At 46.6% G+C, this 23,954-nt stretch overlaps 1 protein-coding gene and 4 long non-coding RNA genes across 9 annotated transcripts in view; 2 read left to right on the top strand and 3 right to left on the bottom strand.

Annotated features, from left to right (window-relative positions):
- Window positions 1-1,918, bottom strand: part of LOC140620066 (uncharacterized) — a 52,842-nt gene extending 50,924 nt beyond the window's left edge. The window contains exon 1 of the long non-coding RNA XR_012019802.1: window positions 589-1,918. This is a non-coding gene — a long non-coding RNA (uncharacterized lncRNA). The remainder of the gene's footprint in view (window positions 1-588) is intronic.
- CPQ (carboxypeptidase Q) overlaps window positions 1-23,954 on the top strand; it is a 407,631-nt gene that overhangs the window by 123,736 nt on the left and 259,941 nt on the right. For 4 of the 5 annotated variants that reach the window (XM_072803823.1, XM_072803821.1, XM_072803824.1 and 1 more), the window contains exons 2-3: window positions 11,853-12,060; window positions 23,270-23,479. In XM_072803823.1, coding sequence (XP_072659924.1) covers window positions 11,853-12,060; window positions 23,270-23,479 — 418 coding nt within the window. The remainder of the gene's footprint in view (window positions 1-11,852; window positions 12,061-23,269; window positions 23,480-23,954) is intronic. The other variant, XM_072803825.1, reaches the window with a different exon arrangement.
- On the bottom strand, window positions 2,213-3,276 carry LOC140620065 (uncharacterized). Its single transcript, XR_012019801.1, has 2 exons — window positions 3,128-3,276; window positions 2,213-2,866 (listed from the first exon to the last, which is right to left on the bottom strand). It is a non-coding gene; the product is annotated as an uncharacterized lncRNA (long non-coding RNA).
- Window positions 3,503-8,633, top strand: LOC140620069 (uncharacterized). Its single transcript, XR_012019806.1, has 2 exons — window positions 3,503-3,681; window positions 8,406-8,633. It is a non-coding gene; the product is annotated as an uncharacterized lncRNA (long non-coding RNA).
- On the bottom strand, window positions 17,249-20,508 carry LOC140620067 (uncharacterized). The gene is made up of 2 exons (XR_012019803.1): window positions 19,122-20,508; window positions 17,249-18,446 (listed from the first exon to the last, which is right to left on the bottom strand). It is a non-coding gene; the product is annotated as an uncharacterized lncRNA (long non-coding RNA).

Raw genomic sequence — 23,954 nt, 5'->3', positions numbered from 1 at the left:
TACCGGCCATAAACTTTCTTTTGAACATATTTTTATATACTTTTAGTCAGTAAATTGTTTTTTTTTTTAGGGCAGCTTAGGTTCACAGTAAAACTGAAGGGAAAGTATAGAGAGTTCTCATATACTTAGTCCCCACCCACAGGGAAATCTCTCACGCTATCCCATTCCACATGGTACGTTTGTTATAATTAATGAACCTACACATTGTCACTCAAACCCGTAATTTACACTGGGGTTCAGTCTTGGTGGTGTACATCCTACGGGTTTTGCCCAATGTATGATGATACGTACCTACCATTATAGCATTGTACAGAATAGTTTCATTGCCCTAAAAATCCCGCTGTGCTTTACCCATTCATTTCTCTCTCCCTCACTCCTGTCACCCACTAATCTGTGTACTGTCTTCGTAGTTTGCCTTTTCCAGAATGTCATATTGGAATCATAGAGTCTTTTTATATTGATTTCTTTCACTGAAAAATATGCATTTAAGTCTCCTCCTTGTCTTTTCATGGCTTGATAGCCAATTTCTTTTAAATGTTGAATAATATCCCACCGTCTATAAGAAACACAGTTTATTTATCCACTTACCTAGTAAAGGAAATCTTGGTTGCTTCCAAGTTTTGGCAGGTTGAGAACGGAGCTGCTACAAATATCTGTGTGCAGTTTTTGGATGTAAGTTTTCAAATCTTGTGGGTAAATAACCAATGGGTACAGTTGCTGGATCATACGGTAGGAGTTTAGTTAGTTTTGTAAGAACCTTCTGAAGTGGCTGCACCATCTTGCATCTCCCGCTCCTTATCCTCGCCAACATTCGGTGTTGTCGGTGTTTTGGATTTTTGCCATTCTAAGGGGGGCGTCAAGTCATCTCACTGTTTAATATGCAATTCCTTGATGATACATGATGTCAAACAAAGTAAATGTGGTTAATACCCTTGTGCTTAAGTCTCTCTTGCTTAAACTGCGCGGTTATGGCTTTGAATTGTAATTGTAATGGGATCGACGTTGACAGTTGGATTTGTGTCCTTCCAGCCGATGGACTTTAATAAATAGCATCAGGAGATTTTTCGTGTAAAATGGTTCTGATATTTCCATCATGTCTTTAGAATCTCCTAGTGGCAAATTGCTGTGTCAAACTGAATTATGAAAGTGAGTCAGGTTTCTTCTTATTGAGGACAAAAATTCCGTTTTGTTATGGTATTTTCCCTCCAAGTTTTGCTTCTCTAAGAACAGCATCGGAAGTTAACATTTCAAAACATAGCTAAATGGAAAAGCCCGTTTTGGAATGCCAAGCTGTCATAGAGTTATTTTTTTCTCTCTGATATAACACTATAATAACATTATTTTGTACCTGATACAAACATAAGCACACCACTTCCTATCATTTTTGCTCTTGGTTTTTGGAGATGGAATTTAGAGGGAAAACACATTCAGATATGAAATATTGAAATCTATCGAAACTGTATAGAATTATTTAATAGTACAACAGGGCTGCTTGTTTCTTTTAGAAGTGACATCAGGTGGGTTTGCTAACCGAAGCCGCCGAGACTGTATTTTAATGATCTCTAGGGGTTCTCTCTTATTTAAAACTCTTTGTCATTTGGTCTGCCTGTGTTAAATCACCGACACTCGCTAAATTCTTTTTCAGATTTGTTGGTTTTCTACCATTTGCTGTTGATCACTTGATCACTTTGATGTGTGATAGGACGAAGGAAGTACTTACCTCATTTTCACTGCACAGTCTTCCCTAAGATATTAAATATATTCATTCTATATTTTATCTGTCATCAGCTATAGATTGTGAAATACTCTGATAGAAATTTTAAATTAGGGGCTCCTATTTTAGTCAGCTCTCACTCAGTATTGCAGTAGTAACAAATAGACCCCGAATTTCTATGGCTTGGAGCCCCTAAGATCTATCTTTCTTCCTTCCTTCCTTCCTTCCTTCCTTCCTTCCTTCCTTCCTTCCTTCCTTCCTTCCTTCCTTTCTTTCTTTCTTTCTTTCTTTCTTTCTTTCTTTCTTTCTTTCTTTCTTCTTTCATTTATTTATTTTAGAGGTGGGGGCAGGGGGAAGGCAGAGGGAGAGGGAGAGAAAGTGTCAAACAGACTCCACACATAGCACAGACCCAGACGCAGGGCTCGACCCCAGGATCCTGAGATCCCGACCTGAGCTGAGACCAAGAGTCAGACTCTTAACCAGCCGAGCCACCCAGGCGCCCCTCTTAAGATTTATTTCTTGTTTGCTTTGCGTATAAATATGTAAAGTCGGTAGCATCTTTGCTTCGGCCTCAAGTGTGGTTTGCATCCCAGGATCCAGGCTGGGGAAGTCCCGATCCGGGACATGTCCTTGTGGCCGAAGGAAAAGGTCTCTTAAAGCACAAGCCAAGCTGCGCTGGCTCCTGAGCTTCCTGCTCGCTGGGCCCCACGCCCTCGGCCCAGCATCGGTGGCTTCCCAGACACAATGGTGGCCTCCGTACTTGCTGGTCGTATCCATCAGTTTTGTTTTCTTCCTGGTGGTTGCCTTGAAGTGAAGTTTTAAACAAATCAGGTGATAATGCTTGCATCTACTTGGTGTGCGTCCAGAGCCCTTGCACACCTGCCCGTGTCGTGTTGTGACGCCTCCTGGCACACAGGGCGGCCCCAGCTCTGCTGCCCATCCGTAGTCGCGAGGACCCTGGTGGGGTCGGCCCGCTGTGGCTGCCCCTCTGCAGGCTGGGAAGGTCGGGGCCCGGGGGCTCGGGGGCCAGGACGCAGGCCAGGTTAGGGGACACGGATGCGACTGGTAAGGCCACGCGGAAGCTGCATGACGCCGTATGGGAAATACAAAGACGCTTTAGGTGACGATCGTCGTCTCACAGGCAGGATTCATCTTAAAATCAAACAACAACAGAAATCTTTGTTCTGAGTGAACCGGTAACTGAATTCCAGTTTGCACAGGACTTTCCCCAGGAGAGCGGGCGCTGCGCGGGTGGGGCGGGCTGGGGATGGAGCCCGACAGCCGGTGGGGCCGTTTCCCCGTTGCAGTAGCAGTGTCCCCTCAGTGCGGGGGCCCGAAGTCATGTGTCCAGCCCGCCTGTCCCCACGTGCTGCCCTCGTCAACCTCTGCTCCCCACCGGCATGTGGCACTTACCCCCAAATGGCCCCGTAGCCTCTGTGGCTTCCTCCAAGCCTTCCCTCACACCAGGCAGGTCGTATTTCTGAAACTCTGAACTTGCCACCGTGTCTGTCCCCATTGGGGTGCAGGTGCCCCTTTGAATCACTATGTTTGTATCCTTTGGGTAAATCCCCAGTAGTGTCTCGGGCTACAGGGCTCCCTTGTGATGTCACCGGGCCCACTGCAGCCTCCTCCCCCTCCCTCCCTCACCCTGTGTCCCTGGTCTCCTCCTCCCCCTCCTCCCTGGCGTCCTCCCCTGTCTGTCAGCGCTCCCTCCTCGGATCCCAGCTCCAAGCAGAGGCAGCCACGACCCTGGACCCCCAGACGACACCACCGAGGCCCGCGGTAGTGCTCCTCCCTAAAATTAGTCCAAGTACCCCCAAAGTGTGGCTGCCTTGCATACTGCGGCCTTACCAATGGAAGCACCTTGCAATCTAAATGATCAGATTGCTAAGGATCGGTCCGTGTTCCACGCTCGTTGCCGTCGTGTGTCGCAAAGTCGGGTCCCCACGCCGCTTGCGTGTGCTACGGTATGGGTCGAATTAAACACAGGGGTCCTGCGGTGGGCACCTCTCCATGAAACAAGAAAATGTGCAAGTTCTGTATTTTAGAGGTCAAAGCAGACGAGTCACTTAGCTTGTGGCTCGTCCTCAGGTGTCCCCGTGGCGCCCTGCTCTGTCAGGCAGGCAGCTGCCTCTCTAGAGATGGTGATAATTTACTGTGCCCGTGGATTTTGATGAAGTCAGGTCTGGACTTGCTCTCCGGGTGACAGACCTGGTTTAATTTGAGCCAGATCTCAGGAGGTAGTTGGAGAGGGTGGGTCATGCACCTGCGGCTGTCATTTGGGGGTGCGCTTCGCCTCTTGTTCTTCTTTCTTTCACTCACCTGATACTTGACCTTTAACATTTTTTTTCCTGACAATTGTTTCAAGAAGACTGTTTTCATTGCCTTCTTGAAACTCATAGAATGAGAATAGGGATCCATAAATATCTTGGTTGAAAATTAGAAGATTGTAGAGTGTCTCCTTGTCTGTTTTGGGACCTGGCAGGAATCCTCCTGTTGGCGGTAAATGAATAGCTGTTTCATCCACTGTTGTCTTCCCTCCTTTGTTCTTTTCCTGGGAATGCCCTTTTCTTCATTTTCAGGATATTAAAGTCTTCTTAGGCTCACTTGAAGCTTCATCCCATAGGACGCTTCCTAGATTTCCCTCAGTCAGAATTTATTTATTATTTTGTGATGTTTTACTTTGTCCATTCATTTAGACTTGCGACATCCTGGGCTCTTCTTAAAGTTCTTGTTTACCTATTTTTCTCCTCCGTATTTTCAAAAATTTTAAAAGATTTTGCTTAAATTCATCTTAGTTTCAGGGGTAGAATTTAGTGATTCATCAGTTGCACAGAACACGCAGCGCTCATTATGTCAGGTGCCTTCCTTAAGGCCCATCACCAGTTACCTTATCCCCCTCCCCACCTCCCCTCCAGCAGCCCTCAGTTTGTTCCCTGTAGGTTGGAGTCTGTGGTTTTCCTGCTTCCCTGTTTTTATCTTATTTTATTCTCCCTTCCTTTCTCCTATGTTCATCGGTTTTGCTTCTTAAATTCTACATAGAGATTACACGGTTCTTGTCCTTGGCCGACCGACTTATTTTGCTCACCGTGATATACTCTAGTTCTCTCGGCTGACGGCTGAGCAATATTCCATCGTACACAGACCACCTCTTCTTTATCAGTTCATTTGTTAGTAGACATCTGGGGGCTCTTTCCATAGTTTGACTACTGGGGACACTGCTGCTGTAAACACTGGGGTGCAGGTGCCCCTTTGAATCACTATGTTTGTATCCTTTGGGTGAATCCCCAGTAGTGCAAATGCCGGGTCGTAGGGCAGCTCTATTTTTGACTTTTTGAGGAACCTCCACACAGTTTTCCAGAGTGGCTGCACCGGGTTGCATTCCCACCAACAGTGCAAGAGGGTTCCCTTTCTCCGCATCCTCGCCGACATCTGTTTTTTTTCCTGACTTGCTAGTTTTAGCCGTTCTGACACATTCCAGGTGGCATCTCATTGTCATTTTGATTTCTGTTTCCCTGATTGTGAGTGAGTTGGACATTTTTTCACGTGTCTGTTGGCCATTTATATGTTTTCTTTGGAGAAATGTCTGTTCATGTCTTTTGCCCATTTCCTGACCGGGTTTTTTGTTTTCTGGGTGTTGAGTTTGGCAAGTTTTTTAAAAATCTTGGATACTAGCCCTTGATCTGATAAGACATTTGCAAACATCTTGTCTCATTCCATAGCTTACCTTTTAGTTTTGTTGATTGTTTCCTTTGCTGTGCAGGGGCTTTTTCTTGATGAAGTCCCAACAGTTCATTTTTGCTTTTTTTTCCCCCTTGTCTCTGGAGATAAGTCTAGTAGGAAGTTGTTGGGGCCAAGGTCAAAAAGGTTGCTGCTTGTGTTTTTCCTCTAGGATTTTTCATGTATTCCTGGGTCACATTTAGGTCTTTCATCCATTTTGAGTCTATTTTTCTGTGTGGTGTAAGAAGGGGTCCAGTTTCATTCTTCCACATGTGGCTGTCCAGTTTTCCCAACACCATTTGTTGAAAGACTGCCTTTTTTCCATTGGATATTCTTACTTATATTGTTGAAGATGAGTTGACCATAGAGTTGAGGGTCCATTTCTGGGTCCTCTGTTCTGTTCCATGAATCTATGTGTCTATTTTTGTGCCAGTACCACACTGTCTTGGTGATTATAGCTTTGTAATAGAGCTTGAAATATAGGATTGTGATGTCTCCAGCTTTGGTTTTCTTTCTCAACATTATTTTAGCTATTTGGGGTCTTTTCTGATTACACACAAATTTTAGGATTGTTTGTTTCAGCTTTGTGAAAAATGCTGGTGTTAATTTGAATGCAATCGCATTTGATGTATGGATTGTTTTGGGAAGTAGAGGCATTTTAATGATATTTGTTCGGGGCATCTGGTGGCTCAGTGGTTGAGCGGCTTGGGTGGTGACCCCGGGGGCCTGGGATCGAGTCCTGCCTCAGGCTCTCTATGGGGATCCTGCGTCTCCCTCTGCCTCTCTTTGTATCTCTCATGAATAAATAAATAAAATCTTAAAAAAACCAAAACCCCAATATTTGCTCTTCTAATCCATGAGCAGGGAATGTTTTTCTATTTCTTTAGCATCTTCCTCAATTTCTTTCATTGGATGTTCTGTCATTTTCAGAGTATAAGTCTTTCACCTCTTTAGGTATCTTATGGTTTTTGGTGCCCAGATTTCCCAGTTTTTAAGAACAGGACTGGAACTTTGTCAAATTCATGCTCTTCCCACTGTCCAGTATGACGCCCCACCCAGTAGGAGGGCAGTAAATTTGTCAAATGAATTTGAATCTTTAAGACTTGTTTTTTTCATGAGAAAGACATTGCACAATTATAATATTCTCCATAAACAGATGGACACTTAAAAAAGGACTGCTCTGATGTGCTTTTATCCATCTTGCTGTGAATTTGCAATTTCCTTACCACTTCAAGCCAAATCATTGAGTGTCCAAGAACAACTGTTTTCCCTTCTCCATAATGAGTTCAGGAAAAACCAGCCATTCCACTGGACCCAGTTGTGTTGCGTAGTGTACTCAGTATAAGATTATGCGATGAGAATTAGAAGCTAGGCTTCCTTTTGGGTGGGGCTGGAGTATTTCCTGTTTGGAGGCTAAGTCTTCTGAAATCAGAATCAATTTTTAAAACATACCATATTGAATTGAGCCCCAGAGATATGTTTCTTCTGTTTGTAGTCTTTTCCTTTCCTTTTAATAACAGAAGACATTATAAAAATTCTCACTTCACTCTCTTCCTATTCTTAACTTTTCTTGGGAGGAATCCAGTCAGGAGATGCCAAGGTTGGAGTCTTTTTATCAAATTATTCATAGAAAAAATGATGTGAGCCAACACAACAGCAGCCAGCATCTGTTGTCTCTGCAAGGAGACCACAGCAGTAATTATGCACAGGGTAAGTCGCTTAAAAAATAAATTGATCGATTTAAAAAATTAGGTGTGGAGAATAAAAAGGCACCTGAGGATTTTTACAGTTTTTATGATCGAATCAGCTGTAGCCGAGAGAGTCGTTTTATAATGTGAACATTCTTAGTTTCAGTCCCACATTTTCTTCAGAATTAACTATCCTAATCCTTTTCATTACTCTCAGAGTCTGATGACTCTTGTCCTAGAGTGGAGTCTCCCTCCCCACTCCCCTGATAATGGATTGGGACCTAGTGTGATAGTAGGCCTTTGATTAAGGAGTCAGATCCTGGGTAGACTAAGGAGGATAAGTGATAACTTAGGCAGACTTTTTACATACCCATTTACTTTTCCTCTTTATTCGTCTCAAAATGAAAACCCTAAGCCTTTCTATTTTACATTTATGAAAGAAGATAGCAGTGTAGTTAATAGGAGGAGCACGATCCTTGGATTCAAATCTCAGCTTCAACGTGTACTAGTTTTGTAAATGTATGTCTCTGGACATCAGTATCCTCCTAATGACTACTTTGCAATTTCTCCGGCCATCAGCATAAACAATAGATACCCAAATATGGCTATTATTATTATTATTATTATTATTATTATCATTGTCAATTATTCTGACCTACAGAAATACACAAGTTCCTTGAAAGTATACATTTTTGGAGAATGATCAGGAAATGGGGCATATTATACTTTCATTTTTTTTCCTCTTTTTGGTTTCTTTTCCTTCATTCACTATATGCATGTGCACATGTATTTGTGATTATGAATGTGTGTGTGTGTGTGTGTGTGTGTGAATTTCATATAATGTGTGTCAGGCAGCATTTCAAGCACTTTGGTGACATTAATGAATAAAACAGATAAAAAATATTATACCTGCCCGTGAAGCTTATGTGATCCTAGTAGGGACAGCTGGAGGCTGACAGATGCTGTGAAAGGTGAAGCAAGGTAAGAGGGGTAGGAGCGGGGAGCGGGGAGCGGGGTGCGTCATAAATAGGGAGGTCAGAGAAGGCCGGAGTGGGGCCAGGACACTGGTTTTGTGTTCCGGGAGGTTTCAGGTACCACCTTTGAGAACTGAGAGCACAGAAGAGAATGGGAGCCTGCCGATTAGTACGAGAACACGAGTGGTTCCTTTGTCAGAACGCAGACCAACGTAGCAGACTTAAGTCTTCAGGTGGCCTCGTTTTATTTTATTCAATTTGAACAAAAACCTTCCATAAATGCTTTTTCTACATACCCTGCCTTCCCAGAAGATGGATACTGAATTCAGCCCAGTTGGTCTGTGACTGCTGCTGGAGGTCATCACCGTGCCTGTCACATCTGTTACTGCTGTCATGAAACCACGTCCTCAGGGCCAGCGGAGGTGCTTTCCGCTGTTGGCTACATAACGGCTGAGCCCGCAGCGGTTGTGAGTTCTACAGAGTCGCTACTGCGCACACATGGCTGTTCAAATGAAAATAAATGACATTAAAAATTCAGTTTCTTAGTCACATTAGTCACATTTTAAGTGCTCAATAGCCATACGTGTCTCATGGCCGCTGTGGTAGCACAAATACAGCACATCTCCAGTGCTGCAGAAAGTTCCGTGGCATTTGGTATTTTACATACTCGTCTCTCTGACATTGTTTTCCGTGGTGCTATCAGCTCCAACCTTATCTCTTCCTTTTGGTTTGTTGTCTCTCATGGTTTCTTGTGTTCAAGTCCTTGAGTTTTCGGACTTAGAATTTATATTCCTATTCTGACTGCCCCAAGGCCTTTTTTGCTTGGTTATTGTAATGCAACTGTGCTCTGGCTGGTAAGAGAATCAGACTGCTGAGTTATTATGGGCCAAGTGCTATCAAACTTTAAAGGTAAGATTGCACTTTTATGGAAATGCTTTAGGCCAGTCAGTGGTACCATACTTGGAGCAATGCTATTCCAGGAGTGTTCATTGACCGACTGCCTGCACCTACGCCAGCACTGTTAGGCCCAGGAGATGCAAGTAAAAATGCACATAGCTCCAATCCCTGAGATCACAGTTTATGTAGTGGAGGGAGCCATAAACAGGAAGAGTTTCAGTTGTGCAGGGCCCAGATAGGCCCAGGATATGCTGGAAGACCAGCCAAGATGGTTCATAAGCCAGCCTTCCCCGGGGGTGGCGAGGAGGGAAATGAGACAGGAGATCAGAAGCCAGGGAATGCTCCTTGAAAAAGAGAGTCTTACATGGCATCCTGGAGGATAAACAGGTATGACTCAAATGATGGAGTTGGGAGAATGAGATCAACCAGACGTGATGTACCGTAGCGCGAACAAAGATGCCAAGGAGTGAACCGGCATGCTGAGAGCGGGGCCTGTTAAGCTTATGATTGATGGAATTTAGAAGAAAAGGGAGATTGTGTTTATAGAGAGGGACTGGCTTTGAATGGTATGTTGAAGTGATGGTTTTCAGCAGAGCAGGGGAGGGGCAGGGCGGGGGTGGTGACGTAGGCTGATCGGTCTTCCCAGCAGTTCAGTGGTTCAGGCAGCTCCATGGAGGTAAAGTCTGGGGGAGCCGGGGTGGAGTCTGGGGTAGCAGCGGTGGTCCGTGGGTGGAAGAGGATGGGGTCACAGCAGGCCCTCAGTCCAGGCCCACACACAAGGCCTGATGTGAGACTGTAATGGGGTGGAGCAGAGAACCTGAGTTCAATCAATGTTAAAAGTGTAAAATTATCAGTATTTGAGGATCAATTAGATGTGGGGGCTGAAGGAGAGAGGAGTCAGAGATGACCGTAAGCTTACAGGAAACCAATTAATTTGAACCCTTCTTCCTTGTTTGCAGTCCTAGGTTTTGACCTATAGCCTCTACTGGGGATCTGCATCGGCAACTGTGGTGTCTAGGCTGCGTTTTGGCTCTTCCGGACGCCATCACGCTCTCATTTGTTAACAGAACTTGGAGCAGAGACCGTAGTGAAGTACCACCCTCCTATGACTTTAATTCTGCAGCGGCCCATGAAAGTTTATAGAAATTCGGCTTCATTTCTAGTGGCTCCAATCCAGATGCCAAAATTACCCCATTGCAGGGACAGCCCTTGGGTGGACCACTGAATCTGTTCTTCATTATGAACAACTGAAAACCATCAACAAAGTTCTTGTATTACGCCAACAATAACACTAGTCAAACGTTAAGGTAATTCCAGGTTTCAGAAAGTTATGAATCTCAAAGTCTGTCTCGCTGGACTCTTATTTTTATGTTTACACTATTTATTTATCACGTGGAAAAGCGAGCGGCGTCCTTACTTTTTATAATGGCACATTGCTTTTTTCTTTTCTTTCTTTTTTTTTTTTTTTTAGGTTATAAATGACATTCTGAGCTCTGAATGTTGGTGGAGACATGCTTATAGATCTGTAGTCGCTTTAAAGTAAAAGTACAAATTGAGTCCAGATAGGGGAACCAGAAGTAGGAACGGAGCCAGCTCAAAGGGTCCATTATAATGGGGCCTATAATGAAAGCAAGAATTCTCTCCTACCTGCAGTGCATTTTAAAAGGATTTTCCAAGTAACAGTTAATATTTTAATGACATCTGTTAACCTTCCAGAAAAACCTAGTTCTCTATTTTGCAAGATTAAGGAAGTATGCCAAATACATGTTGATACTTCAGCTTTTAACTGACATATTTCATGACTGCATGGCTAAAGCCACAAAATAGTAGGTGCCGGCTACTTTCTTTTTATAGTTTTATTTAGTCACTGCATCTGGGCTTTGTTGCCGAATGTCTTCTCCTCGTCACTCAGATTGCTCCACCAAATTGGATGCTCAGTGGTCTGGCAGTTTGAGTGACTTCTTGGAGGCTGTGAAACTCTGTTCCCTAATCAGGAAGATCTGGGCAAGTCTTGGACGAGGAGAGATGGCACGTCTCTTCTAAGTGAGACAACAGGATTGTAGGACAATTACACAATGTCTTCAAAAGTTTTATCTGAAGAATAGTGATGTGTTTTGGTGATGAACAAGTACTATAAATCGAGACGCGTGGGAAGTCTTCATATTCTTTAAGAGTGTTTTGTGTAAAGGAGGAAAGAAAACAAGCAAGCTGACTTCCCGTAGTTCTTGGTAGAACTATCGTTCTACCAAACCTTTTCCCATTGTTGCTAGAAAAGTGAAATAAAAATAAAGTGAGTAACTTGATGGGAGTTGTCTGTGGTACAGAGACACCACATTAACTATTTGTCAAAAGTTGGATTTTTGAAGATTCTTGGCTTCTTAGAACTTTGGCCATGCACTGCCATTCTTTATATTATGTCCATGAAGCTTGTGTAACAACATATCAAAACAGCTTTGTAAAGAGATAAATATGTGTTTCATGGGTCCCAATGGGAGCTTTCTGAAATGCATATTCTTTATAAATAATTAGTGTCATTCTGTGAAAATCATGACTTCTTAGGGTGGGAAAGAAGGGATAAAAAGCTATCTTTTTAAGTAATTTGTGATTTAGTACCAGCTGGTCAAGTGAGTTGAACAACCTTCTGAGTCATATGTCATATTATTTTGAATGCCTTTGCTCTCTCTTGGGAAACCGGCTAACGTTTGCAGCCCTTGTCCCACAGCAAATCACTCTCAAACCTTGACCTCCTCAAGCCAGTTCGTCGGGTGTAGCAGATGAAGCATGTATGACCTTTAGTGTGTCGATTCAACCTGGCTGGTCGGAAACCATAAGTTAATCCTGTATGACTTTTATTTCTAGGCATTACAGCAGAAGTTCTGGTGGTGACCTCTTTCGAGGAACTGCAGAGAAGGGCCCCAGAAGCAAGAGGGAAGATTGTTGTTTATAATCAACCTTATGTCAACTACTCGACGACCGTGCAGTACCGGGTCCAGGGGGCAGTGGAAGCCGCCAAGGTGGGGGCTTTGGCGTCCCTGATCCGATCAGTGGCTTCCTTCTCCATCTACAGGTTGGTCATGGTGTTCATTTGAAATCCTTTAAAAAGCCAGGATTGTCCATGAAAGAGAAGCCCTTGTGAAATAAAAACAAACCAGTCAAATGAAAATACTTATTGTTTACGGGATTTTTCCCATTCCAGATTTGGTCATTTGTTTGTAACATCTTCTTTGGCCTTTTTGGGATTCCAGGCATTATTTGTACATTCTTTTAAAAAGCTTTCTACATCCACGATGACCCCATAACATTCCTTATATAACCAATATGTTCTGTATTTTCGTTGGAGGGAGAACTAAATTCACGTCTGTGTTTCATCAAAGATTCCTAAGGACTTCAGATGGAGCCAGACCTTTTCCCATTGTTGCTAGAAAAGTGAAATAAAAATAAAGTGAGTAACTTGATGGGAGTTGTCTGTGGTGTAGAGAGAGACACCAGAGGAAGAGAAAGGAGGAAGAAAGAAAGGAAGAGGAAAGAGAGGAGGAAGCAGAGGATCTTGGGTATAGACCCGGTTTTGCCACCAAACAAGCATGTGCCTTGGGAAGAATGTTCTTAAACTCTTTGGGTCTTGGCATTCTCATCTGTGAACCCGGTGATGATGAAGAATTATAAATTTACGTTGTTACTGTAAGACTAAATGAGATGAACTTAGGGAAGATACTTGATTTTCTGCAAAGGTCAATATAAGTGTTTGGTGGTATTTAAGGGCAACAGAAGTTTTGTTTTTTTCTTTGTAGTTCTGATTGAGGTAATTGCAAAGCGCTTTGCTGACCCTCAGTCTTAGGATAAAATTCAGGATTGCAGTGAACAGAAGTTCTAAAACTTGACCTGTAGACAGTTGGCCTAGTGTCCCACATGAAGGGTGAAATATTTGAGGGATATAAACAGGGATAAAAGGAGCACCGTCTTAGTGTAGTAGCCTGGTCTCCCAAAGATAGAAAAGAAAGCATGCAGAAACAATTGAAAATAGGGTTTATTTGGGTTTCAAGATCAGACTAGTGTCTGTTGTGAAGGAAAGTTTATTTATTCTACCCAGTTTTTGTTTGGAGCTGGAGCCACAGCTGCTTGACCTCAATTAGCACCCTGTACCCTTGAAAATAATATAACTGAGGGGACATCAGCAAATAGGAAACCAAGTCAGAAGAGAGTTGTCCGAAAGCACAGACAAAAAAAGGACAGGGATATTTTTCCTTTACGGGGATAAGATATTTTCCCAGGGAGGAAGATGGGACATATTAAAACCACTTTTAAAAGTTGTGTAAGAGGGAAACTAGTTCCACTGATGTCATAGTGCTAAAAATAATGTTCTTTGTAGAGACTAAAGGTTCGGTGACTAGTGAAATAATCATTGGACTGTATTCTCTTGGACGGTTAATCTTCCCAAGAGGGAAGTCCTAAAACGGCTAGCTTACTTCCCAGAATACCTCAATCACCGCTTAGAATGACACACTCAGCAGGCTGTGGCCATTCACTATGATTTCACTGGTCATGAGATCTAAATTACGGAGCTAGCCTGTTGCTTCGTGAAATTGGGTGATTGCCAAAATTATTTATTTAAGAACTACTACTCATAAGACTAATAAACTCCTAAACGACTTAGAATACTGCAATCTATCAGGGTTAATTGACATTTTTTTTTTCCTGGTGTAATGAAGACATCTGGAAAGCAAGGCTATAATCTAGGAGCCCCAGAAAAATTCTGCCCGGCATAGATGTAGACGTCTATTGTTAGCCTCTAATATTTGGGGTCAGCGGCTTACAGTGTATATTAAAAAGGCATTTTTATTTTTCTTCATATGTGTAGATCTAGACTGATGATTTTTCATTGATTTTATAGCTAACCATATTGCACTGGACTCTTGACTTTTATAACTTCATATTTTTGACATTTATAAATACATAATAACATTGCCCTTTACGTAGTACTGTAAAATCTTTCACGTGTGTCATCCTACTTGCTCTGACAACTTAGTGGACCAAGCAGAAGGGGCACTTTTTATCCTCATTTTATAGATGCGGAAATAAAAGTTCAGAGAATTGAGCATAAGAACATGCTTAAGTCTTACATCCTAAATATTTAACCAAAATGAAACAAACTCTGTCCCTTTGTCCACTTCTAGCTAATTGTTTCTTAGAACTAATTTTCCTTCAGGAGTGTTTTATATTCCTGTCTCTGATTCTTCATCCGTCTTTCGCTCTGCAGACCATTTTATTTATTTATTTTAATAATAAATTTATTTTTTATTGGTGTTCAATTTGCCAACATACAGCATAACACCCAGTGCTCATCCCGTCAAGTGCCCCCCTTAGTGCCCGTCACCCATTCACCCCCACCCCCCACCCTCCTCCCCTTCCACCACCCCTAGTTCGTTTCCCAGAGTTAGGAGTCTCTATTTTCTGTCTCCCTTTCTGATATTTCCTACCCATTTCTTCTCCCTTCCCCTCTATTCCCTTTCACTATTATTTACATTCCCCAAATGAATGAGAACATATAATGTTTGTCCTTCTCCGATTGACTCATTTCACTTATTTCACTTATTTCAGACCATTTTAATGTGCCTCTTGCCAGTATTGACATGGAACTCGTTAAGGTCACGAAGAGCAGCCCTGGTTGTCAAATAGGATGGACCCTTCTCAGGCCACCTTCTCACCTCACCTCTCTGCAGCATTTGTCGCTGTTGACTGCTTCCTAAATACCCCTGCTGTTTGGCTTCTACGACTTCTTTCCCCTTACCTCTTTCTCTTTCTCACTCTCACCCTTTCCCTCTTCCTTTTCCATTTCCTTGGCTTCTCACCCTGAACTTTCTACCTGAACAGTCCCGTCATGCTTGTGGCTTCAGCCACCATCTCTGGGTGACACCTTCCAAACCCACCTCTCCTTCCCATAGCACTGCCTGAGCCCTAGGCCCATACATCCCAACACCTCTCGGTGCGTCTTTTGGATGTTCCATAGCTATACCCACTTCAATTTTCTTCAAAACCGAACTCCTCTTTTTACCTCTTTCTCCTGCATTTCTCACCACAGGGAAGAGAGTGACATCTCTTCTGTCTTCCAAGTTGGATGGTTCTTGAGTAGTTTTTTTTCTCTTCTCTTACCCATCATTTCTGGCACGACCATGTCTCCTACGTTCTGGTCTTTATTACTCATTTCAAGAAATCCTCACGGAGTAGCCCCATTTCCCAACATCACTCCACATTCTAGTAGTCAGGAGTCACTAACACTTTCCCGACGGACCACATTTCCTCAAGGCTTCATGACGTTGCCTATGCTTTCCCGCTTGCCGCCTCCTATCCTCTTCCTCGCTGTCTCATTCTGTCCTTCAGGATTCATCTAAGTGTTTCTTTTTCTCGGGAGCCCTCCCTGGTATGTAGCTCCAGCCCAGGCGAGCCACCTCTTTCTGGCATTCCCACACCATCCTATGCATACTCTGTATCAGAACGTCTTGGAGGCAGTTGCTGTTCGTGCTTTGGTGGGGTGCACTCACTGTCGTCGCAACTTCAAATCTCAGTCACGTAACACAATGGGAGTTGATTTACTGCCCACATAATGGTTCCGAGAGGGTGTCCAGCAGCGGCTCTTCTTCTGCTTTGCATCTTGTGACGCCATCACCTCTAAGATCTGAGTCCTCTGCAGGATCTTTTGCATCCGGCTGGGATAAGAAGACAGGGAGAGCTGATAATCACACGGGAGGTTTCTCGTGGCCGGGTTTAGACCTGGCATATCTCGCTTCTACTCATGGTTCGGCCAGAATGAAATTATAGGAAGGCTAGGAAATTTGGTCTCCCTTTATGCCCTCTGTGAAGGTAAACTGTCCAGTCCAATCTGCCTCCACTCGAAGTTCCAGAAAAAACATGAAAAAAAAATGTGTATACACGCGTGCACATACACACGTATAAAACCTCTATATCCCCATCATCCAGTATGTTTGTCACGTAATAGTAACTCAGGAATGTTCTGCTGAAGGAATGAACTTGTTTTTTTTTGTTTTGTTTTGTTTTTGTTTTTGTTTTTGTTTTTGTTTTTTTAATGAACTTGTTTGAAACTGTACAGTCAGTCGTGGAAGGGCTTTCATGACAAACCAGGTGACCAGATTCTAAGTGCTCTCGGGCCAAAGTGTGGAGCCTCGATATAGTAAGTTCGAAGCAACTTGAATTCTTAGGGCACTTTGCTCTGTATTCAAGGGAAATATCCAAGTGCCCAATATGCCGGGTTATATCCTTCTAATGCCACAACATTTATGAACGATGCATCATGTTATGAGTCGCTAATTGGATAAAACAGCTCCCTTCTCTCCGACAGACGTTTTGCCCTCAGTTCCCTGGAAGGGGTGAGTCCAGATTCCATTGAGGGGTGGCATAGAGATCAGCAACACTAGAGAACAGGATATAAGTTGTGACTGGTTTCTGCTTGGCCTCAAGATTAGAAAATCCCCTAAAGGGCAGAAAATGTGTTTTACCAGCTTGACTGGACACTCGTCAGTGCAGTCAACGCTATTTGTCAGCCATTGTGGAAGCACAACAGTCACGGGGTCCTCTGACCCGTGTCTTTGTGAAACATCTGGTGAGCACTGGGTGATATTCTATATGTTGGCAAATTGAACACCAATAAAAAATAAATTAAAAAAAAAGAAAAAGAGAAACATATGTAAAATGCCCATTACTTGTTGCCTTCAATATCTCCAGGTTCATTGTTGTTATTTCTGTATGTTGCCAGTATTAGTATTCTGGTGCTCAAATTTACTTCAAAGAGAAGTGCTCTTTATTGATGCTTTTATAATGACTTTTCTTTTGTTCACCATTAAATATCAACTGGGACTCTCATTAGATCTGTTTTAGGCTTTCTGTATGTAAAATACCTTTGCCTTTGTCATAGGAGGATATTTTAAGGATAAATGTAATTATTAATTTAGGCTCTGCAGAGGAACCATTTGTCTCACGTTATTTCTCAAATTAATTAGCTTTTTAGTAAATATTTATTGAGAGCTTACCAGCGCTCAGAAGTTGCTGAGCAGTAGGGTTATTAAAATGAATTAGTCATTTTTTTTTTTGTCCCTCAGAAATATTCTGAAGAGAGGAGGGTAAGCTTAAAATATAAACGGCTCATGTAATCTCTTTTATATTTAGTGCAAAATGAGTGACGGGGAAAGGAATGAAGTGAACATTTATGTAGCAGCTATTTTGTACTGACATCTCTGAAGGCGTAGTTTGTTTCAAAATTCTTTATGCAACCCAGGGGAGGCAGATAATTGTTATCTCTTTTACTGAAAAAGAAACAGGTTTAGAATGGTTAAATAATCAAGTCACGCAGCTAACGAAAGAACTGGGATTCATGATTAGAGTCTCTGGTTCTGAATTCCATGCACTTTGGATTATACCAAGTGACCTGAAGAGCCAGCACTTTGGAGACTAAAAGAGCGGAAATCTGATGAGTGCTGGCTACGTAGAGGACGCGGATTTGGGGTATACACAACAAAACGTTGAACTTGAACAAGACAAGGGAGGTCTAAAGACGAGCTGCACGTGATCAAGGGGGCAGTGCGTGAGGCGCTTGGGTAACACACGGGGAGACCGGTATGGCCGGAGCCAGAAAGTGTCGCAGGAGATCAGGGAAATGCAGTTTTGGGGCGAATGGAAGAGGATCCAGAGGACGGGCTGGGGAGTTTTAAGGTTTATTTGGAGGAAATGGGGAATCATTGTGGTGGAGTTGGGCGGGGGGCGATGTTTTAGAGCAACGTTTCCGTAAAGATGGTCTCTGGAAGGTCATCGTCAGCCTCACCTGGGAGCTTGTTGCTGTGCAAATAGTTAGGCCCCACCTGAGACTCCTTAAAGTCGAAAAGCTTGGGGGTGGGGCTTGTGGCTTAACTCGCCCCCCAGCTCCCCAGCCGATCCTAAGGCTGGGAAATGAGGGCCTGGATGGGGCGGAGGGAATGGAGAGCAAGAGACAGCAGAGAGCTCGCAGGGGAGAGTGATGGGACAGACGGAGCCTGGCCCTGTTTGACGGGGGACAGAGGGATGGCCGAGCGTGCAGTCAGACAAGGATCAGAAGCCATGGATGCATCTGCGCTCAGGTCAGCCCAGTACTTAAAAATCATGAGATTCACGTACAACTAAATAGCTGTTTGTGGTTTTTTAGAGCAAAACCAGATTGGGCAACATCCAGGGTGTTCCATACGGCAGGCCGGCAGCTTGTGGGAGTCTCCGAGTCCATTTAGTTGATGGCACGTGTCTCCTTTAGTCCGTTGAAGTTTCCAGGTTTGTCTCTACCCAGCTTGGTGACTGGAGAATAAGGAGAAGTGTCGGGGGTCAGGAGAGGAGCTGATTGCGGGCCACACGGGCCGCTTGGTTTTCAGACGTTTTGCCTTTGAGGCAACCGTGAGGCGTTCCATTAGCTGGTGTTCCTATCTTGTAAGAAAAAACAGGCAACAGGTAAGCATTTCCATCGCTCTATTATCTACTTTTGGGATCACTCGAGGTGATTTAAAATTCTCGGCTGGGGGATCCCTGGGGGGCTCAGCAGTTTAGCGCCTGCCTTTGGCCCAGGGCTCGATCCTGGAGACTCGGGATCGAATCCCACGTCGGGCTCCCTGCATGGAGCCTGCTTCTCCCTCTGCCTGGGTCTCTGCCCCTCTCTCTCTCTCTCTCTATCATGAATAAATAAATAAAATATAAATAAATAAATAAAATAAATAAAATAAAATAAAAATAAAATAAAATAAAATAAAAATTATCGGCTGGCTCCCTGACAGTGCAGTAACCTCGGGACGCCTCCTCCTGCCTTCCCGACACGCGGGCTCGAGGATGCCAGGTAATCTCTGTGTTAGCCCAAGTGACATGCAATTCAGAAAGTTAAGTCCACTGAGGCCAAGTTGTCTGCTGTACTCCCATTGCCAAATACACACTTACTTTTTTTTTCCGTATTTTCTCTGTTGCCCCAGATAATTGAGCACAGACTGTAAGTTTTAATCAGCTAAGGAAGCAAAAGGGTCCCCGTCCCCGTGGCTGTGAAAATTGCACCAGTGCCCTGGGTAAGAATGCAGGGAGGCGGTGACATTTGCTCCGTGAATCCCCCTGGCTTACCCTTCGGATCTCTTGGCCTCCCCCGAACCCTGTTAATCGCGAAGAGCCAAGAGGACGAGGAAGAGCAGCGATCCGGTTGGAGGACGACTAGGATCTGATTAAACATTCAGCTGCAGGGAGAGACGAGTGAACCCAGGTGATGTTTACGGAGCATCGGAGAGGGAGCCTGGTCTACCATCTGGTGCGCGAGCTGTGAAAAAGCCTATGAATCAATCCCCGTAATGATGCTTAATTAATACGGAGCCGATAAACGGCGTAATCGAGGCGCTGGTTGGGCTGCAGCAGAGCTAAATAGCTTCAGAGAGGGCCCTGATTAAAGCCATTACAATTTATAAAACATTCTTCATCTTAAGAAAGCCTCCTGATGAGGTTTAACAGGAGCATTTTTGTCATCAGAGGGCCGGCTTAAAGCATTCAGAGCAGAGGGGAAATGTCTTAAGAGGCCTGTTTTGGATGAATTTTGAAGCCGTTTATTCCCAGAAAGTAAAAAAAAAAAAAAGCTTGTGTCCTCCCTGCCCCGCCCGCACCCCCTGTTGCTTCCTTAATGGGAGACCCTTAATGATGCCGCTTCACGGTGTAGACCCTCTTGGGTTTTTGATGTCCCCCTGGTTGGTGCTTTGGCTGATCTTAGCCTAATTAGCGATCAAGCTTGATTTAAATGGTGTTGAAATAGCGTTGCAATTTGGGGGCATAGGCGGCTGCTGGTGATCACAAATGGGGAAGGTGCCACCACGACTGGACACCATGCAGCTGGGCCTGGGCCAGCCTCCCGGGTCGGGCCCTTCCTGCCTCCGTTCACGCCGAGGCTCACGCCGATGCACGGCCCTCCAGGTGAGAGCCAGCTCGCGCCATGCACGCAGGTGGGGGCCACCGGGAAGGTTCCCGAGGGCAGGCCACGGGGGACCCACGCTGAACGCGGCTTTTTTTTTTTTTTTTTTTTTTTGTCTTTCATCATCCTTTCCTTTCCCGTCTCTCGGATTTTGAAAGGCAGATTCCTTCTAGAAGGCCTTTGTTGGAAATTCCCCAGTGTTCTTCTCTTTAGTCCCTGAACGTTCACCATCGCCTCGGGGGCGTGGTGGGCACACGTCCCCCCAGGGACAGAGTCGGCCGAGGACCCCACCCCGACGTCCAGAACCCCGGTTCACCCTTGCCGGGCGCGCGACCCTGGCCAGACCCGTGGGAGCTGCGGGCCTCGGCCTCGTCTGCCGAGCGGGGAGGTGGTCGGACCTTCCTCCTGCTGTTTGGGGACCTTCTGAGCCGCACGGGAGGTTGAGGTGCTGCTGAGATGCAGCCGGACCGCGGTTTTGCCCCCGGGAAGGGCTGCAGTTCTGCAGCCAAGGGGAGGCTGGAAGTGCTTGGTGCCCAGACGGAGGAGGGCGGGGAGGAGGGAGCAAGACAAACCCCGGTGTCCTGGTGTCCTGCCCAGCCCTGCAGCCCGGCCAGGCCTCCCCTGCCTCCCCCTGCTGAGCTGGCCCATTGCCGTCGGTCGCGTGCTCAGGGTCTGACTCTGCCTCTGGACCTGACCCTGTCCTGGGGCCGCATCGTCTGCGTCTTTGTCTCAGTGTCCCCGAGGCCGGGCCGGGCGGGGAGCAGGGACCAGCCGGTTCCCCACCTGGGAATTCAAGGTGTCCCCGTTTCCCGTGGCACAGGTGGCCCGCTGCTGCCGAGGGGGTCACTGACCTTTTGAATCTCTACTTGCGGAGACGGATCCTCCGGTGGACAGGGCGGTGCGGGGCCCGTGGGGACGAACTCTCCGGCGTCCGGGGTGGCAGCCAGGGTGGTGCGGTTCTGGAAGAGCGTCCCAGGCGCGGGCTACCCGGTGGGGGGTGCGGCCGCTGGGCTGTGCCGCCTGTCGGCCCCCTGGGACTGGCCGTCCCGCATCCGCTGGTGACCGTGAGGTCGCGTCTGTTCCGGCCGCTGTTGTGCGCCAGGACCTAAACCTGTGTGGAGACGTCGCCGCCTTCTCTGGTAAAAGGAAGTCCGCGCCTTCTGAACTCGGGTTTCAGGATCACGACCGCGTGGTGGCCTCGACACTGGCGTCGGCTGTGAACCCAAAGGCCCCCGAGCAGCCTCGGGGAGCCTCTGAGTGGCAGGTGCTTGTGCACACTCGTGCTCACGCGCGCTCTTCTCTCCCGAAAACCCAGGACGCCTCTGCAGTCCCTGTCCCACCCAAGCGGCCTTGCTCAGCGTCCCGGACAGGGGCCAGTGCAGGGCGGCCGCGTGGGGTGGGTGGGCCAGCTGGGGCCCGCTCCCGCCTGCAGCACAGGGAGAAGGCATGCGTGGCCGTGGGCTCTGACCTCACGCGTGGGAGCCCCCGGTGCTGACAACTGCCCCCCGACTCTTGCCGTGGCTACTGGACAGTTGCCGCCAGGCCGTGACGGCCAAGAGGGTCGTGTGATGGGCGCCGCTGAGCTCAGTGCCCCAGGGTGTGGCCCGGGCCCCGTCCTGATTGTGGCTCCTGTGCCCGCCCGGCCCGGCCCTGCACCTCCAGCTGGCTCCTGGTCTTCCGGCCCCACTCTGGTGTGATGTCAGCCCCTTAGGGAGCAGAGGGTGCAGGCCCCTTAGGGAGCAGAGGGTGCAGGCCCCTTAGGGAGCAGAGGGTGCAGGCCCCTTAGGGAGCAGAGGGTGCAGGCCCCTTAGGGAGCAGGGTGCAGGCCCCTTAGGGAATGGGGGCAGACCCTATAGGGAGCAGAGGGTGCAGGCACCTTAGGGAATGGGGGCAGACCCCATAGGGAGCAGAGGGTGCAGGCCCCTTAGGGAGCAGAGGGTTCAGGCCCCTTAGGGAGCAGAGGGTGCAGGCCCCTTAGGGAATGGGGGCAGACCCCATAGGGAGCAGAGGGTGCAGGCCCCTTAGGGAGCAGGGTGCAGGCCCCTTAGGGAGTAGAGGGTTCAGACCCCTTAGGGAACGGGGTGCAGGCCCCTTAGGGAACGGGGTGCAGGCCCCTTAGGGAGCAGAGGGTGCAGGCCCCTTAGGGAGCAGAGGGTGCAGGCCCCTTAGGGAGCAAGGTGCAGGCCCCTTAGGGAGCAGAGGGTGCAGACCCCGTAGGGAGCAGAGGGTGCAGGCCCCTTAGGGAGCAGGGTGCAGGCCCCTTAGGGAGCAGAGGGTTCAGGCCCCTTAGGGAACGGGGTGCAGGCCCCTTAGGGAGCAAGGTGCAGGCCCTTTAGGGAATGGGGTGCAGACCCCGTAGGGAGCAGAGGGTGCAGGCCCCTTAGGGAGCAGAGGGTGCAGGCCCCTTAGGGAGCAGAGGGTGCAGACCCCATAGGGAGCAGAGGGTGCAGGCCCCTTAGGGAATGGGGTGCAGACCCCGTAGGGAGCAGGGTGCAGGCCCCTTAGGGAACGGGGTGCAGACCCCGTAGGGAGCGCAGTGCCAGCAGCCCTTACTAGTGGGCCCGCGTGTGAGAGCCAGCCAGGATTTCCTCACCTGCGGAAGAGCCTGCACTCACCGTGGTGGGGGGGGCCTGGGGGCTTCCTGAACCTCCAGCCCCGGATAATATTCCAGCGGAGCACAGTCCAGCGTAGGTCAGGGGCTCCCGGCCGAGTCCACATTACCTTGCAGGTGGCAGACGTCTTTCTGATTCACGGATGCCCCTGGGTTACCAACTGGCCTGTGTTGCGAGGACGGGATCTCCCCTTTTCCCCTTTTCCCCTTTTCCCTTCTTATTGTTTCTGGTATCACTTCATGGGGTTTTCTCTAAGACCGCGTGTGTTAGAATTCATTTCCATCATTCTTTTCGACAAAGCATCGGCAATTGGACGATTTCGAAGTGCTTAACACAAGTGAAAGGACTTGACACTCCGCTTGAGTATCCGAAGCTTTGGCAGGAACTCACCTTTTATATCCAAGGGAACCCAAACTACCTCGGATTAAGCCAACTAATTATCCGGGTGTCATCAATACCGTTTCCTCTGAACTTTCTCATTAGCAGCGTGAGCTTTGGAGCAGTAATTCCCGAGGTTATTTTTAGAGTTTACCATTTCCAGTGTGTATGCAAATGAAGATCCTTCGCCCCAGACATCACTGCTGTTAATTGTTAAAATAAATGAGCAAAAATCTTAAATCCGGCAATTACTTCTGATTTTCTCTGGGTCCCCCACCTGTTTTTTTTTTTTTTTTTTTTTTTTTTTTTTTTTTTTGCCCTCCCTGCAGAGCTAATGTTGAGAAGTGTGTTCTCGAAGAGCCCTTTCCAGGAGAAATAAGAGTCTCGTGTGGGTTTGCAGAGGCCTGCACGGAGGTTTCTTTGGGAGGAGGTCACCTGATTTCTGAGGTGGAGGACAGAAAGCCGTCAACTATGCACCAATTCCGCGTTGGCCACGTCATCGGTGGTTGTGCAAGGGCAGCCTTGGCAGCAGGTCAACGGTGATAGTTTATTTATTTATTTATTTTTAAAGATTTTATTTATTTATTCATGAGAGACACAGAGAGAGAGGCAGAGACCCAGGCAGAGGGAGAAGCAGGCTCCACGCAGGGAGCCCGATGTGGGACTCGATCCCGGGACCCCGGGGTCACAGCCTGGGCCGAAGGCAGGCGCTCACCCGCGGAGCCCCCCGGGCTGCCCTCAAGGGTGATAGTTTAAAAGCTGAACGACTCTTGGTTCCCACCCGGGTTGCTGCTCCGTAAATTACCTATTTGGCATCTTAGGGAAAGAATTTGATTTCTGACATTTTCCAATTTTATTCATTCAATCAGCCTTTACTTTATTCATTCAAGAAGCGTTTATTAGGTGTCTTTCACATTTCGGGTCACGGGGGGACCCACGTTTTGTAGGACTGGGCTCTTCTATTATTTGGGGGCCTCTCTAAGAATCAGAATACACACGTACGAATAAAAATTT

This window comes from Canis lupus, chromosome 28 (genome assembly GCF_048164855.1).
Source record: "Canis lupus baileyi chromosome 28, mCanLup2.hap1, whole genome shotgun sequence".
Taxonomy (NCBI): Eukaryota; Metazoa; Chordata; class Mammalia; order Carnivora; family Canidae; genus Canis; species Canis lupus.
The sequence above is the reverse complement of the archived record's forward strand: the minus strand, read 5'-3'. Positions and strand labels throughout refer to the sequence as shown.